The sequence below is a fragment of the Arachis duranensis genome, chromosome 2, assembly GCF_000817695.3.
Source record: "Arachis duranensis cultivar V14167 chromosome 2, aradu.V14167.gnm2.J7QH, whole genome shotgun sequence".
NCBI lineage: Eukaryota > Viridiplantae > Streptophyta > Magnoliopsida > Fabales > Fabaceae > Arachis > Arachis duranensis.
The window spans coordinates 25,335,121-25,351,920 of NC_029773.3; the positions used below are offsets into that span (position 1 = coordinate 25,335,121).

At 37.6% G+C, this 16,800-nt stretch overlaps 4 protein-coding genes across 4 annotated transcripts; 2 read left to right on the forward strand and 2 right to left on the reverse strand.

Moving 5' to 3' along the window:
- Positions 1 to 6,631: 6,631 nt before the first annotated feature.
- On the forward strand, positions 6,632 to 9,941 carry LOC107474041 (THO complex subunit 7A). The gene is made up of 2 exons (XM_016093628.3): positions 6,632 to 7,269; positions 9,610 to 9,941. Exons 1-2 carry the CDS (start codon positions 6,676 to 6,678, stop codon positions 9,742 to 9,744), a joined length of 729 nt encoding a protein of 242 aa, XP_015949114.1. The 5' UTR covers positions 6,632 to 6,675; the 3' UTR covers positions 9,745 to 9,941.
- A 773-nt stretch (positions 9,942 to 10,714) lies between these two features.
- On the reverse strand, positions 10,715 to 12,040 carry LOC107474048 (uncharacterized). The gene has a single exon (XM_016093634.1). It carries the CDS (start codon positions 12,038 to 12,040, stop codon positions 10,715 to 10,717), a length of 1,326 nt encoding a protein of 441 aa, XP_015949120.1.
- Positions 12,041 to 12,346: 306 nt separating this feature from the next.
- Positions 12,347 to 13,341, reverse strand: LOC107474047 (uncharacterized). The gene is made up of 2 exons (XM_016093633.1): positions 13,159 to 13,341; positions 12,347 to 13,117 (listed from the first exon to the last, which is right to left on the reverse strand). The coding sequence occupies exons 1-2, from the start codon at positions 13,339 to 13,341 to the stop codon at positions 12,347 to 12,349; spliced, it is 954 nt and encodes a 317-aa protein (XP_015949119.1).
- A 1,940-nt stretch (positions 13,342 to 15,281) lies between these two features.
- Positions 15,282 to 16,194, forward strand: LOC107474056 (signaling peptide TAXIMIN 1). Its single transcript, XM_016093642.3, has 2 exons — positions 15,282 to 15,512; positions 15,920 to 16,194. Exons 1-2 carry the CDS (start codon positions 15,391 to 15,393, stop codon positions 16,041 to 16,043), a joined length of 246 nt encoding a protein of 81 aa, XP_015949128.1. The 5' UTR covers positions 15,282 to 15,390; the 3' UTR covers positions 16,044 to 16,194.
- The last annotated feature ends 606 nt before the right edge of the window (positions 16,195 to 16,800 follow it).

Consider the following 16,800-nt stretch of genomic DNA (forward strand, 5'->3'; position numbering starts at 1 on the left):
GAAAGCAAGGTTAGTAGAGAATTGAGAGATCGAACCTTAAACACCTGAGCGATTAGAGTGCATACACTTCTAGTGAGGGTTCGATGCTCGACTCCTTGTTCCCTGCCTTCATGAGCTATTTTCTTCTTGCAAGTTATTTGTACTTTATCTTATGATTTGAATTAGTGAAATTCAGTTTATATTTATTCTTGAAAGATTTATTTACTTTTTTTCACCAAGTAGGTAGAATCATTTTAGCTTGTAGTTGCATTCACATTCATAGGTTGCATTGCATGAGTCTTGCTTTTCCCTACTAATTTATTTTATCTCCTCAAGCTAAGCATGAGGACATGCTAATGTTTAAGTGTGGGGAGGTTGATAAACCATTATTTTATGATTCATATTGTGTTTAATTGAGTGGTTTTTATCAAGTCTTTACCCACTTATTCATATGATTAGCATGTATTTACAATTCCTTCCCAAATTGCTCTATGATTGAAAACTTGCTTCCTAAAGATCTTTTAATTGTAAATTTTTATTCTCCTTCATACCATTCGATGCCATGATCTGTGTGTTAAGTGTTTCAGGCTTCATAGGGCAGGATTGGCTTAGAGAATGGAGAGGAAGCTTGCAAAAAAGGAAGGAGCACAAGAAATAAAGGAGACAACCAGCGGACAGCGAGGCGCACGCATGGCTGACACGTGCACGCGATTTGGTCAAAATCACAGCGACACGTACGCATGCTTAACGCGTACGCGTGGATTGGAGTTTGTGCAAACGACGCGAGCGCGTGCCTGACGCGCACGCGTGGAGAGGAAAATCACTGAATGACGCGTACGCGTGATCGACGCGTACGCGTGACATGCGCGATCTGCAGAAATTACAGAATACGTTGGAGACAGTTTTGGGCCGCGTTTTGACCCAGAGTTTGGCCCAGAAACACATATTAAAGTCAGAGAACATGCAGAGACTCGATATATCAGATCATACACACAGTTTTAGGATTTAGATGTAGTTTTTAGAGAGAGGGGCTCTCTCCTCTCTCTTAGGATTTAGGATTTAGGATTAGGATTAGGATTTAGGATTTCTATTAGGATTAGGCTATGATTTCTTCATATCAGGTTCAATGTTTCTTTTATTTATTTTTCCAATTTAATTTATGAACTTTTCCATGTTAGATTTGAATATTCTATTTAATATAATTTGAGGTATTTTCATATCTATGATTTGTTTCTTTTATTTATGATATAAATAATTTAGAATTTTCCCTTTTGGCTTTGTTTAAGTAATTGGTGACGCTTGAGTTATCAAACTCGAGGTGTTGACTGAAAATTGGAATTCTTTGCTGATTAATTTGGATTCCACTAACTCTAGTCTTTCCAAGGGAAAGGCTAGGACTTGAGGATTCATATTGATTTATCCACCTGACTTACCTTCGTAGTTAGAGTGGGAGCAAAATCCAATTCTCATCACAATTGATAAGGATAACTAGGATAGGACTTCTAGTTCTCATACCTTGCCAAGAGCTTTTCTTGTTATTAGTTTATTCCTTTTGCCATTTACTATTCTTGCTTTTTATCTTATACATTATAAAACCCCAAAAACATATCTTTTGCCATAACCAATAATAAATCATACCTCCCTGCAATTCCTTGAGAAGAAGACCCGAGGTTTAAATACTTCGGTTATCAATTTCAAAGGGGTTTGTTACTTGTGACAACCAAAACTTTTGTACAAAAGGATTTTCTGTTGGTTTAGAAACTATACTTACAACGCGATTACTTTTATTCTTTACCAATAGAAAATCCGATCGTCACACCTCCTCATCCTTCCGACGCATTTTGTTGACTTTGTGGAGCCCTGCATTGAAAGGAGACAGTGGGGATTCTTAAGAAGGCAGCCGCGAGAGGCCAACTTATCTTGGGTAGTTAAATTCTACTCTAACTTTCACTTGCCCACCTTGCAGTCTGTCTATGTTCACCAAAAGCAAGTTCCCGTCTCCGAAGGTGCCATATAGAGGGTATTGGATCTTCCACCTAGTCCATAGGGGTTGTATGCTTACCAAACAACCCAGATCGAGTGCCAGACGTACTAGTTTGACTGGGACAGCGTCCTTGGAGTCATCACCCAACCTGACAACAACTGGATCTACGAACCGCATTAGACTAGACCCAAGAGCATCTCAGCGCAAGCACTCACCGTGGAGGCTCGCGTATGCGCACAGATTATGTCCCACTACATCTTTTTTAGCACTCATGAGTCCACCTTTACTGTTGACATGGCTGTCCTCATCTGGTGCATTCTCACAGAGCAACCCCTCAACTTGCCCCGACTCATCCGGCAGGCTATGGGGTACGTGCAGATCGCGGGCAACCTACCCTTTCCCGCGTTGGTTACAGATTTGGTCTCTGCAGTGGGAGCCTCCTATCGGGCTGGAGATACGAAGGCCATGGTTCCTAGGATGATCAGTATCTCCCGAGTGGGAAGTATATCAGACCTCCAGTACCTTTCGCAAGCCAGACTAAAGGCTCATCTTTCGACACTTCTCCTTCTCCCGCTCTACCATCATCCACTCCTCAGACACCAGCCACTAATTAGTTGCTCCTTCAGATCCTTGAGAGGATGGACCGGCAAGACCGGCGAATCAAGCAAATAGAGCGCCGCAACAAGCGCCGATACACTTACCTGAAGGAGCTCATTGCTGGCAATCACCCACCGCCGGAAGATACCGATACCACGGATTCCACTTCACATACCAGCCAAGACGAGCCGGACAGTGGAAGTGATGCTCCCAACCCCACTACGCTCATTGCTGACGGCACGGAGGACCGTGCCAAACCTTAAGTGTGGGGAGGTCAGTCACCGACTTCTGAAGGTAAGCTCTCTCACTCTCAACACCAATATTGCATTTTTTCTTTTGTTAGATAGAATAACTTGCATGATTAGTAGTTGCTTGCATTTAGGAACTACTTGGTTGAGTGATAAATTCTTTTTAAAGACACTATTTTATACCATTTCACTAATCTAAATCAAAATTTCGTTAAATTTGTTTGAAGATTATAATTTGGAACATGGTTTTAAGAGCTAAGAGCACACAACCTGTGGGATTTTGAGTATATATATATAAAGAGAAATAAATGAATAGGGGATAAAATTACCCTAATGTTAAGTTCAATAAAAAGATCAATGCATATGAGATGGAATTAAAAACTGATACATGAGAGTGTGAAATTTTTCAAAAGGGAGACTGTGGGTAGCTAAGCATGATTTTAGAATTATATAGAGTGTGTGCATGTGTTAGGTGAGAACTTAGGTTAGTCAAAGATTCAAATTATAGCTCACTTGGCCATACATATATCCTCACCCTTACCTTAGTCCTATTACAACCTTGAAAAGCCCTCATGATGTTTGCATTGGTACACTAAATATTTGTTGACTGATTAGATGAAGAATAAAGTTTTAGAAAGCATGACTAGAGGAGACTAGAGTGGATTAACCCTAGACACTTGAGTGATTAGAGTGCATATACATTTCCAGTGAGGGTTCAATGCTTAACTCTATGTTCCTGGCTTTCATGAGCTTTCTTCTTACAAGTTTACTTGTATCTTATTGTGTGATTTGAATTAGTGAAATCTATTTATGTTTGTCTTGGAGAGTTTGTTTACTTTTAACCCAGAAAGTAGAAGCATTTTAGCATGTAGTTGCATTCATATAGATAGGTTACATTGCATAAGTCTCACCTTTCCTCCTTTACTCTTTTGGTTTCCTTGAGCTTAGCATGAGGACATGCTAGTGTTTAAATGTAGGGAGATTGATAAATCACTATTTTATGGTTTATCTTATGCTAAATAGAGTGGATTTTATCAATCTTTTACACACTTATTCATATGAAATGCATGGTTTTACACATTCCTTCCTAAATTGATGCTATGACTGAAAACATGCTCCTTTGGCCCTAAATTTGCTATTTTTAATCTTCTCTTATTTTCATTCGACGCCGTGATATGTGCGTTAGGTGTTTTCAAGGATTACAGGGCAGGAATGGCTTAGAGAATGGAAAAGAAGCATGCAAAAGAGGAAGGAACACAAGGAATTAAAGATTTCATGGGCGAGCAACGACGCGCACGCATGGAGCGACGCGTACGCGTGGCCAAGAGAAATTGCAGCGACGCGCACGCGTGAAGCGACGCGTACGCGTGACTAGAAGAATGCGCATTGACGCGTACGCGTGGATGACGCGTACGCGTGACAAGCTGTCACGTGCTGCAGATATCAGAATTCGCTGGGGCGATTTCTGGGCCCTTTTTTCAGCCAGTTTCAGGCCCGAAAGTCCATATTAGAGGCAGAGGTGTAGCTGAGACTTACACACTTTCATTCTCACTTAGTTTTTAATTTTTTTTAGTTTGTAATCTTAGAGAAAAACACTACTTCTCCTAGGGTTCTTAGATTTTAGTTTTATACTTTTGGATTGGATATTGAAAGAGCTCCATCTACCTTCGATTGAAGTCTTCATCATTTTAGTTTGCTTTTCCATTACCTTACTCTTTTGTTTTCTATTTAATTTGCTCGTGGTCATATATGGATATTGTCAATTTTGGGATTTATTAATATAATGAACAATTTTTACATTTAATTCCATTTCTTGTTTGAATTTCTTCAATTAATTATCAGCTTTAAAATTCTCTTTTATTAATTTATTTTGTTTATCATGTCTCTTATTTGTTCTTATTCCATGTTGTTAAAAAATGCCATTCATGTTATGATTTAAAACTCTCAACTTGGTTTGGGAGTTGATTAATTGGAATCCCTTGAGTTGGAATACTCAAGAGTTAATTTGTAATTGGGGGTTGCTAGCTAACTCATTCTTCACTGACTCTAATCCTTCCTTAGGAAGGGATTAGGACTTGTGAACTAGAGTTAGTGTCACCCACTTGACCTTCCTTTGCAACTGTAAGAGAATAACTGAGTGGAAGCAATAACCTTTACTCTTGCACTTGGGGAAAGCCAACAAAGATAGAAACTCCAATTAATCTTCTTTCAGGCCTTTTAATTTAAATACATAACATCCATTGCTATTATTCACTGCTTTGATTTTTAGTTGTTTATTTCTCCATTCTCAAACCTTAAAAATTTCTTAGAAAATTCCTGATTAATAATTTGCACTCTTTTGTCAACTCCTTGGGAAACGATCTGGGAATTTTACTCCCAGTTAATTGATTCTAAATTGTGACAACTCTTTTTAGATTGATAAGCGAAATTTTAGTCAGTTAAGAACTGTACTTACAATGTTATTTTTTTAGAAATTCTTAACTGGCAATTTTCCGCCAGTCACATATTGTAATTGGTTTGCCTATGTGAATACTTATGTTAACTGCTAACTACTAAAATTGTTGTAATTGCTATTGATTTTGTTTGAATTACATTAATTGTGATTGTGTTTGATTGGTTGGTTTGTGATGAATTGGTTGATGATTGAATTGTTTGGGATGTGATGATCATTTATACCGCGTAGGTAACTGCTTTCATGGTTGTGGTCTAGAAAAGTATGAAAAATCAAACTCTTACAGCATAGACTTAATTGAACCTATGTTTGGGACATGTTGGTCATTCATACTGTCTAGGAAAAATTTTTCAGATTTTACAAGAAAGGAAAAAGGTTTTGTTATACAATATTTGAGAAATTTACCAAGTCTTCGAAAAGGATTTTCTGGATTTCGAATGTGAACCCATGGTTTTTGGAAAGACTCATAAGACGAGCAATGATCACTGTACTCTAAAAATAGTTTTATTTCATACGTATCTTGTTATAGCAATTTCTGTAACCCTATAGTGAGAACAAGCGAGGACGACGTTCTCACTCCCCTACAGGTTATTCCTTTTCAGGATATGGACGACGAGTTTTTCTGTTCTCATTATTAGTTAAGGCATGGATAGTTTAGAATTTTCTATTTCTTTCCCTTATTTCTGAAGGTTCAGTGTTGGCTTCAACTTTCAAATGGGAATTGGGAGCTGGTGAAGATAATAACATCCTCTGGAACTGAGTTTGTTGTTTCATTGCTTGATGAAAAAGTAAGATATGATCTAGAATTACGATAGTACACAATGATGTTTGTTCTATCTGGTTAGACTCGGTGAGACAATTGAAAAATGTTCTTTTTTGGTCTGATTAACTAACTTCAATATTTAACCGTATTAATCATATCTTGTACAATTCAGGCAAAAGTAGCGTCTATTTTGGTTGTCATAAATTCGTTCAAGAAAGTTTTTCTTGTATGATAATGATTATACTGAAGCCTATAAGCGTAAAAAAATTAAAAGGGTCTGTTTTGTTTTGCTTTTTTACTCAGCTACATTAAAGTAAAAATTTTTATCTTTAATTTGTGCATTACAATTCAATCCAGCTATTTTTAATAGAAGTGTAATTATATTAATTGTCAACAAATTTGAAAGAAATTTTTACATATTTTGATGATTAATTATATTTAGTTGATGATATTTTATGTATAGTTTTAAATTTAAAAAATATTTTATAATATTTATTTATAATTTATTTATTATTTTATTATAAAATAATTTTTTCAGTTGAATCCTAATTAAATCGATTGGACTAATAAACCAATAAATTAATAACTAAAACGGTTTGATGGTCCAAATTTCTAACTTTGGAATTGAGAATGGCTTTGTGAAGAAATTGAGATGCTGAAAGGGAGAAAGGTTTCAGGGCGGGGAGAGGCAGTTGCAGCCACATACGCCTTCGGTCCCGCCGAAGATGACGTCATCATCAAACACAGGCTTCTCACTCGCACAACAACAACGAGGGGTGAGCCTCCATTGAAGAAGCTTCAGAAGAAGTTCACCGCTTTCGTCTCCGAGGTTGAAAAGGACGACGCCGACAACTACAGCGACTGCGATAAGCTCGCGAGAGCGTTCTTGCAGGAGCTCACGACTTTTGAGATCCCGCTTCTGAAGAGCAAAGCCATTGTTGATGCAAATATCAGAGAGCAGGAGAATTTCAACGAGCTCAAGGACGAAACGAATCGGCAGATCTTGATAGCGCAGAACGACATTGAAGATCTTAAGAAGATTCTGGAAGAGAGTAAAGTTGAGAGAAGGCATAAAGAGGAGTGTGAGGCTATCAGGAAATTGATTGCTCAGCAACCGCCAAGGTCAGAGACGCAGAAGCTCATTACGCAATTGGAGAAAGAAATCATGGCGTTGGACATGGAGAATACTGCTGGTTCCAGATTGTTGGAGCTTCGGAAGAAACAATTCGCTCTTCTGTTGCATGTGGTGAGTGGTTGTCGCTTATGCTATATGCATTGATGGCTTTATCTGATTGCTCTGTTGTTTTTCTTTTGTAGAATTTGAATCAATTTTGTGGTTTAGGGTTGCCTTTTTGTGTTTATCTGTTATGCTTCTGTGTGGTAAATGTAGATACTATGAATTATGGCTTTCATATAGTTTAATTGAATAGTTCCAAACTCAATTAAACGTTGGTAATTTACTCTAGAGCATGTTTAGTTTAGTATAATCAAGTGAAGTACATTTGCAAATTGGAACATCTAGTATTTCAATCCAATTTGGTATTAAAATTTGATTCTATTAGATCCTATGCTAGGAGGTCAATTCCAGTATTCCACCCACACATACCCTTCTTTCCCTTCCACTTACACACCCACTTCCGTTATTTACCTTCTCTTCAACCCTCTATATAATGTCCTCGGCTTTTGGAAGCTTTATGGGTATAACAAATGGGAAGGAGGCCAAATTCTTGTGGCAATGCCTTATGTATGCCCCCAACTGGAGTATGTGGTTGAAGTGCAATTCTTGCACCTTCAATTTCATTTTTATTTTATGACAAGCATGTTTTGTGATAGATAGAGTTCAAGTGCTTGGCCTCTTGTTCATGTAAAGTACACAGACTATTTAGAGGATATTCGCTCATATATTTTGAGAGATTGGAAAGCTATGCTTTGTTCATAGTTCTTTTTGTATGTTTTGGTTCTGTGTAGAGGATCTCTTTTCCATCTTCTTTCTTGTATAGTCTTTCTTATGATCAACACAAATCTTCTTTTATTGAAAAGGGAAAAAATGCTCCTGGTCCTGGCTGCATCATGATGTCAAAGTAAAACTAAACACTCTAAAAATACATAAATTGTATAGGTTCATAATATCTAGCTGCCATTGGTCACATACGGCATTCAATTAAATACTCTAGATTGAAATTGCATGATGATTTAAAATTGATAGGTTTGCCATGGAATGCATAGAGGCATTACTTATTGGTGCAGTCTGACTGATTTTGGAAATAGAACTCATTTTTGTAAAAGAGAATGCAAAAACAGAAATATAGAATGCTATTTTAAAAGACAGATAGACAGAACAAGTCATTTGTGCTGAGGAATAGTTGTGGCATACTAGTATGAAAGTTGGACTCAAGCATGTCTCACTTTTTCTTCTTTATTATTTCTTAGTAATGTTAAGGAGATTTTATTTAGTGGAGAACAAGTATTACACATAGCCATAATAGAAAAAGTTATCAATGTAGTAATTCATGTTATGCTAGAGATTTAAGCTTAAATGGGTTTAATTCAGATATGATTTATGACAAGGAACTATGGCCTCATGTAATACGTATAGGCAACCCTGCCTAAGGAGATAAGACTTGGGGGTTTAGTGAATTAGTGCTTAGTAGTAACTCATTCTCTCAGCATTTCTTCTATAATGATCCAGTTAACTTGTTATTAGTTTTAGTCATCCCCCTATAAAAGGGTGAATTACACTTCACATTGTACATTTCTTTCTATCCATTCTCGCTTTGCGCTAATGATAATGGAACTCAACACAAATGCTTATTCTTATCTTATAAAGCTAGTCTAAAATTTGGGATTAAATGTGCAAGAGTTATGCCATATTTGTCATTTCCTTACGTTCCTTATAGTAACATATTGTGACCATGTGCTATTTTGCAAATGTAAGCACCCTCCCATCTAAGTCCAACATTCTTAAAAAGTTCCAACTTTATCCAAACTTATATTGTCATACTTGTTAACACAATTATTATCTTTATTTTTGATGGTTGCAGGAGATTTATATCTCTGTTATGCTCACCTTTGTCAGATGTAAAATTGAAACTGTTGAATTAGTATGTCGATGGTGATTGTGATTCAGACAGTGAGACTCTTCCGTTCAAAAATTTCAAAACAGTTTTATATTCTGCTTTTCTCTTCTTCTGTGTTGCTGAAGTTGTTCTTCCAGTCTGTACTTAATATTTTTGGTACATATCGATCAAAGATTGCCAATTTTAAATACAAGCCAATCCTTCTAAAAGGCCAAGATTTATGACTACAGTATTTGGTTTTTAAATTTATGAAACAACACTGATTTTCATGTCTTAAAATCTTGTGCCATGTTTAAATCTTTAAGCTTGCTGAATATATGTTGTGTGATGCTTAGAATGATAGGAAAACTGCATATATGTAATTTTTTTTTCTTTATTCTATCTAATATTTCATCTTGTAGTTGTATGTTGTATCCTGGCATCCTGCATTTTGGAAAGGAAAATGTTGTGCATTGTAAAACAACTTACAGTAACATTTATTCTGTCGCTGTTGCTTAACCTTTCTTCAGGTGGATGAGTTGCAGAACACGGTAGAGGAAGAGCAGAAGAATCTGGTTGAGGAGATGAGAATAGCAACCGAGGAACTTAAGAATGGGATGGAGAATGGAAGTGGAGGCTCAGAAGCAATGACAATTGACCAGTAACTAGGTTCGGTCTCAGTCTTGCTGTTGTAACATCATTTACTCTTTAAGAAGCAAACATGGAGTCCTCCCCCCCCCGCTAAGGTGATTAGGAACCACTTATAAATCCAATATCAATATATTTGTTCTAATACTTAGGACCTTTGTAAAAGTGCATTTTGATTTCAATGATTTCATCTGAAGGTAGGTCTTTATGTGTATGAGTGTGACTGTTAGTTTATCACAAACCAAATGAAATTACATCGGGATAGAAATTTTTTTTAGGGTAAAAAACGTAAATAAGCCAAGGGAGTTGAGAAATTACGCAAATCCGCCAAACTGAAAATTGCTTCACGAATGAGCCAAAGCACATTTCTATGTAGTTCGAACCAACACAGTTCAAACTCACTTTCCACAATTTGGTTCGAAGTCTAACTCCATAATTCGAACTAATTAGGTTTGAATTACAATGAAGAAAGTCACCAAGTAATTCGAACCAATTAAACCTAATTGGTTCGAATTATGGAGTTAGACTTCGAACCAAATTGGTTCGAATTATGTTGATATGAGTTACAATGTGTAATTCGAACCTAATAGGTTCGAATTACATGGAAAGTGAGTTTGAACCATGTTGGTTCGAACTACATAGAAATGTGCTTTGGCTCATTCGTGAAGCAATTTTCAGTTTGGCGGATTTGCGTAATTTCTCAGAATTACTAAGAATTCGTTCCACACAGCAATTTAAGTTACGAACATAGTTTCCACATCATGTCTTAAAAAAACTCGTACAGTTATTTATTCCGGTGTGCATTAGACATACATTTCATTTAAAACTACGCAGATAGAACATATTCATTAACTAAAATCCCATTCAAAGTACATCGCACTAACGTTAACAAATTCTATCAGTCATCAACTACAAGTAAGAAAACCGATAATAGTGGAATCTAAACACGAAATTGAAACAACAAAAGTACCAAAGCCACAAATACACCTAATCATGTCCCCGTGTGTGCTCTGCTCCTCCGAGCTGTGGGCAACTCCGACGTGTGTGGCCGGGCTGCCGACAAAGCCAAAATCTCTTTAGCCGGTTCGGATCTGCCTCGTCCATATTGGTCCGTATCCGAGTGGACCTCGGACGACCCTCTCTCGCACGCCTCTTATTGGGGTCAGGGATGACAGTCGACCCGTCATATGGTGGCCAGAAATCCTCCGGAATGAGAGGTGTGAAATCCATCCGATACACACTGAAGACCGAACTAAGACAATACACCTGGTGGACGTAAGGCTCCCATGTAAGCCGTGAGTAGGCACAGCATGCCAGTGCGTGGGGACACAGGAAATGAAGTGCCTGGAAGTATCCGCAGTCACATGTCTGAGATGCAAGCGAGACTCTGTAGCTACCCAGTGAGAAAGAACCAGTCGGAGTTGTCTCTGCGACGGTGAACTCGGAGTTATCCTTGTCGAATACAGTAACCGTGAAGCACCTAACCGTCTTCAAGTTGGCCTCTATATACTTCACCAAGTGCTGACTAAACTGTTGTCTGGTTCCCATCTGCGCCTCAGCCTCTCTCCCTTTGCGAACAAATAATTCGGCCAACCTTCCATATGTTGCCTTCACTAGCGAGCACACAGGAAGGTTTCTGACACCCTTGAGGATCGAGTTCACACACTCAGATATATTCGTCGTCATGTGTCCGAATCTACGCCCCTCATCACAATGCTGTGTCCACAACGAATACTCAATCCGGTTCGTCCAGTCACACATCGCAGGGTCTTCGGACCTAAGAATATCAAACCAGTAATGGAACTCGACCTTGGTCTTAGCGTACGCCGCATTCACAAGTAGCCTCCTTGCGTCTTTGCCCTTGAAGGTGAGGGCGAAATTTGCCGCAACATGTCGAATGCAGAATGCCCGGTATGCAGGCGGAGGTAACCAGCCTCCGTCAGGAGCCTCAAGCGTGGCCTTGATGCCGTTATGCCTGTCCGAGATAACCAGCAGACCCGGCTGCGGTGTCACATGCTGACGCAGGTGGGAGAGAAAGAAGGACCACGACTCAGCATTCTCACCCTCGACTAATGCGAATGTAACAGGGAGTATGTTGGAGTTCCCGTCCTGTGCAATCGTGACAAGCAACGTTCCCCCATACTTGCCATACAGATGGGTGCTGTCAATACTAATTAGGGGCTTGCAATGACGGAATGCCTCGATACACGGTGGAAACGTCCAGAATAGTCTGTGAAAATAAGCTCGAGACTCGTCCAACTGTCCACCGACACGAACAGGGCTCATCCTTAGGACTGCAACAGTACCAGCCATCGTCAACTGGACTCCTAACACCCACCTTGGGAGCTCGTTGTACGACTCATCCCAGTCACTATAGATGAGGGCAACAGCCTTCTGCTTCGCCAATCAGACCCTCCTGTAAGTCGGCCTAAACCCAAAGTGTGTGGCGGTGGCATTTAGGAGCACCTTGATGCTGACGGATACATCAGCCCTAACCATTGGCATAATGAATGCCGATATCACATGGTAATCCAAACTCCTGTGGTCGCTGGAAATGGAGGTGGCGAGACAAGTATACGGTCCGTTGTAACGTTTGACCTCCCAAACTCCCTTTTGCTGTCAGAGACTAAGCCGAATCAACCATGTGCACCCGTTGCCAAACTCAGAACACTTGCCCACATACTGGCGATAGTCAGACTCCACGACCTTGTACTGTATCCCTCGACGGATGCTGTAAGTCTTGACACTTAAGAGGGCCTCTTCTTTATCCGGAAATTGCTGACCAACCTGAAACTCTGTCAGACCTGCAGACCCTTCAGCATCTCTAGCGCCAAATCCAGTCGGTTGCCCAGGAACCCACTCCTGCCTCATGGCATCCAAGTCCAAAGAGGAAAAATGTGGAGGGTACTGCTGCGTGCCAGAGCTAGAACCACCGCCCGCCCCAGCAGGCTCACTTGCTCCAACATCATCGCCACTGTCATCAGCAATCATATCCGGCTCGACATCATCGTCCTCTGGATCATCCAAGAATCCATCTCCAACCCCAGCCGGTACAGCACACTGTAAAGAGGTTCGCAGATATTCCCCTTCTCCGACCTCGTTGCCTACACTGCCGTTGAGATCAACAGCGAACGAAGGGGAGGCGACATGTTGGACAGGTGGCTCGTACGCAGGGACGGAGGAAGATGCAACGGCTGGTCTGGAGCTAGAACCGGCTACCGTGGCTAAAGTGGTGGTATTCCGGTTCGAACCCCCCGAGTTGGACACCGCGTCAACCAACTTTGCCAACAGTTTTGGTGTCCTCACCTCTGGAAACTGTCGGCGACAATGAAACATGACCTGCAAGTCCTCATCACTCCCGATTGTGAAACAATCGTACTTCATGGTTTCCTGGAGCACCGTGATTGGAATTCGATAAAAAATTTCTTAACCCGTTTCACGGCTTCTACACCAAGTTTCAGCAGTACAGAGCTAACAAGGTCCTCATACCTCGTCGTAGGCCTGACGATAATACAGAGAGGATCCTTATCAGTGAACTTCACACTGGAACGAGTTTTCCTCTTAATGGATCCTCTGTGGTAAACCAACACTACGAAACTTTCCTCACTAGCCATCTTACCCCCCTCTAATAATAGCAACTCACGTTCACACCGTATATATACAGGTCTGGTCCTCACTAATTCGAACCAGCCTAGTACGAAATATGATCTGTGTAAATTGAACCAAGCTAGTTCGAATTACTTGATGTGTGTAATTCGAACCTAATTATGGAGTTAGAGTTCGAACCAAATTGGTTCGAATTATGTTGATATGGGTTATAATGTGTAATTCGAACCTATTTAGTTCGAATTACATGGAAAGTGAGTTCGAACCAACTTAATTCGAACTACATAGAAATGTGCTCTGACTCATTCGTAAAGCGATTTTCAGTTTGGCAGATTTGCGTAATTTCTCAACTCCCTTAGCTTATTTACGTTTTTTACCTTTTTTTATCTCTACTCATTTTTGGTGTTCATATCAACAGCGAACCTAACAATTTCTACCACTTGGTTTTATTTTTTCCCTTTTAATATCTCTTTTTTCTTTTAAGGAAATGCTAATTTGACAGTTAAAAGAGAGTAAACAATCAACAACTACAAGAAAAAAGTTTCAGTTGCTATAATTAAGACTTTATTCTTGTAATAATTTATTCTTTGTTTATTATTTATTATCCAACACTAAAGGTGGTTTGTATTAGCTTGATTGGGATATGACAATCTACAATAAGTATAGGAAAGTCTACTTGTACCCTGATAAAAAAGTTTAATTTTGATGCTTTGTGTATTATTGTTCAATCAGATTTATAAGTTTAGATGACTTTTGAATAGTGAGTTTGAAAGTTAGTTATTTTTATTAATGCTGTAATACACAATTAATTGTCTGCATAATTTTTAAAGTATATTTTATTTTTGAAATTTGGCAAAAGTTTTAAAATTACTCTTAAGTTTTGTTTTGTTTCAATTTTATTTCAAAAATTTTCAATTTGCATCAATTATATTTCTGGCCGCTAATTTTTCAAAAATTTTAAGACCAATGCAACGACAATTTCATAAGAACATCCTTCCAACACAAGTAAATCAAATATAATTTTTATATATTTTTGTTGGATTAGTTTTAAATCTTTTGAAAATTTAGCTATGAGAAATATATTTGATGCAAATTAAAAATTTTTTAGACAAAATTAAAACAAAATAAAATTTAAAAATATTTTTAAAATTTTTACTAAATTCAAGAACAAAATATACTTTACCTTTTTTTTATGATGCATGAAAACTTTCCTGATATATGCCTATGTCATTATTTTCCCAAATTACTAGTAAGCCGAATATATTGTTGTCCTATGTAATTTATTTTGGTCGTCAAAATGGTCAAAGAGAGCATTACCTCCTTTGGTGGTCCTTATTTGACATATATGATGATTAGCATCACCATAGAGTAGGTTAAATATTGCATCACATTCAATAATTCAAACTTAGCATGGCCAACATAGATATTGCATGGCCTTACTCAATTGGCTTTGCCTTTGCAACATCTAATTGACTATCCCCAGAAAGGATAATTTTTTTTTTATAAAATTATAATTAAATCTTTATCCATATCTACAAGCGAGTGTCGTGTGCAAGGAGGAAGGTCTGTTAATCACGTTGAAAGACGCAATAATAATCAACGTGAAATCGTATTATTGGTAATCAACTTGATTTGGTAACCGGCGAAAATAGCTACGTGTTTGTGTGGCTTTTATAAGAATCTAATTCTGACAGATTTCTAGTATTAAAAGTTCAAAACAAGTCATCTATTTATTTATTTAATTAATATTTAATCATATATCAATATCAATATTAAGTATCCCAATATCAATATTAAGTATCCCACTTGCATAATTTTTATGTTACAATATCACATAACATGACACGTGGACAATAAAAAGACACTACTAGTTGAGTAATCTTTTCTAATAATATTTATAATTGTGCTCCCTCGTCAATGTGGTAGTTTATAATTTATATTGTATTTGCCTTCTCAGAAATTAAAAAATAGGAGGTAGTAGCAAACTTCAGATACATTATACATAAGGCAGTAAGCACTGAAAAAAAGGGCATTATCATTTATCAAATCCATATATAATGTGTTGTTGTTGCTCTGATGAGGACCGAAAATGCAGGCCTATTGGGTTTCTGTTAGGCCTACCTTTTGCCTTCGTTTCTCTCCTAATCTCTCTTGTGGGTGTCATTGTTTGGATCGTTGGGTAAGTGTTGTTGACTTTTTTTTTATATATACTCTCTGATATCTATTTACAATTGATAAATATCTATTATCGATTTTTTATAGATGTAAAATTAGTTAAGATGGTAAAGAACTTGGTCCCTTAATTGGGTCGTGTCATGCAACTTCAGTCAAATTGAGTTAAATCCATGAGATACAAACCACAGAGACAACTTAAGCACTGATTCAATGCTTCCCTTTTAATATTATTCCATGAATAATACCAATAACTAATTACTTACTAATTATTCAATTATTAGATTCGTTTAAAATATGAATTGTGTTGAATATATAAATGATAATTGGTGTGTAGCTTATAAACGTAAACGGATAATTTTTGGTTTGAGGGTTGTTTCTTTTCAGAGGTTGATGAAATTGAATTGTTTTCAGGTTGATTTTGACATGCATATGCCCATGTTGCCTTTGTGTGACCCTCATAGTTGAGTTTGCTCTGGCTTTGATCAAGGCTCCATTTTCGGTCATGGAGTGGTTCACCTCTAAGATTCCATGTTAGAGATATTTGTATCATATGAAGTCTTTGAAGTAGTGGTGAATATGATAGCAATCCACCGTATATTCTTTTGTTAATTCGTGTATTCAATTTTCTTTGATTATGGTTTGATGAATATATAGTGCTCATCATGAAACAACTCTTGGTTGTAAAATCCTGTATGCCAAAATCTGAATTTGAAAGTAGGGTTCTTGCTTGTTTTTTGTTGCCTTTCTTTGGCAAGAACTCGAGAAAATTATTTGTATTCAAAGATTACTGATATTTTGTCAATTCATTTGTCCATTTAAGTAAGTATAAAAATATTTTAATTGTTCCATAGGAAATCAATATCAACACTTTATACATCTTTTGTTTTCAGCATGCAACTATATCACGCAAATAATTATTAATTTTCTGTTAACAACATCAACACATGACTAATATAGTAATATTCAAAGTAAGAAAAATGCAAAGCTCAAGAGATATATTAGGGTTTTGAAAGTTAAATGAATATTTTTTGATTGTTTACGGTATTCTTTAACTAACCCAATAGGTCAAGGATTAATTTTTTGTGGAGTTGACTATTCAACCAATTTAAACTAGTTAAATGTTAAATGAATCTTATAAAAGCTTATCTAGCACAAATAGTAGAAGAAAGTAATGGTGACACACCATCTATCTATTGTGATAAGTCCAAAAGGACGTAGATGTCCATTTTCCCTATGAGAAATGAAGCTCCCAAGCCAAAATGATAATAAATGGAGCTTTGAATATTTGACCT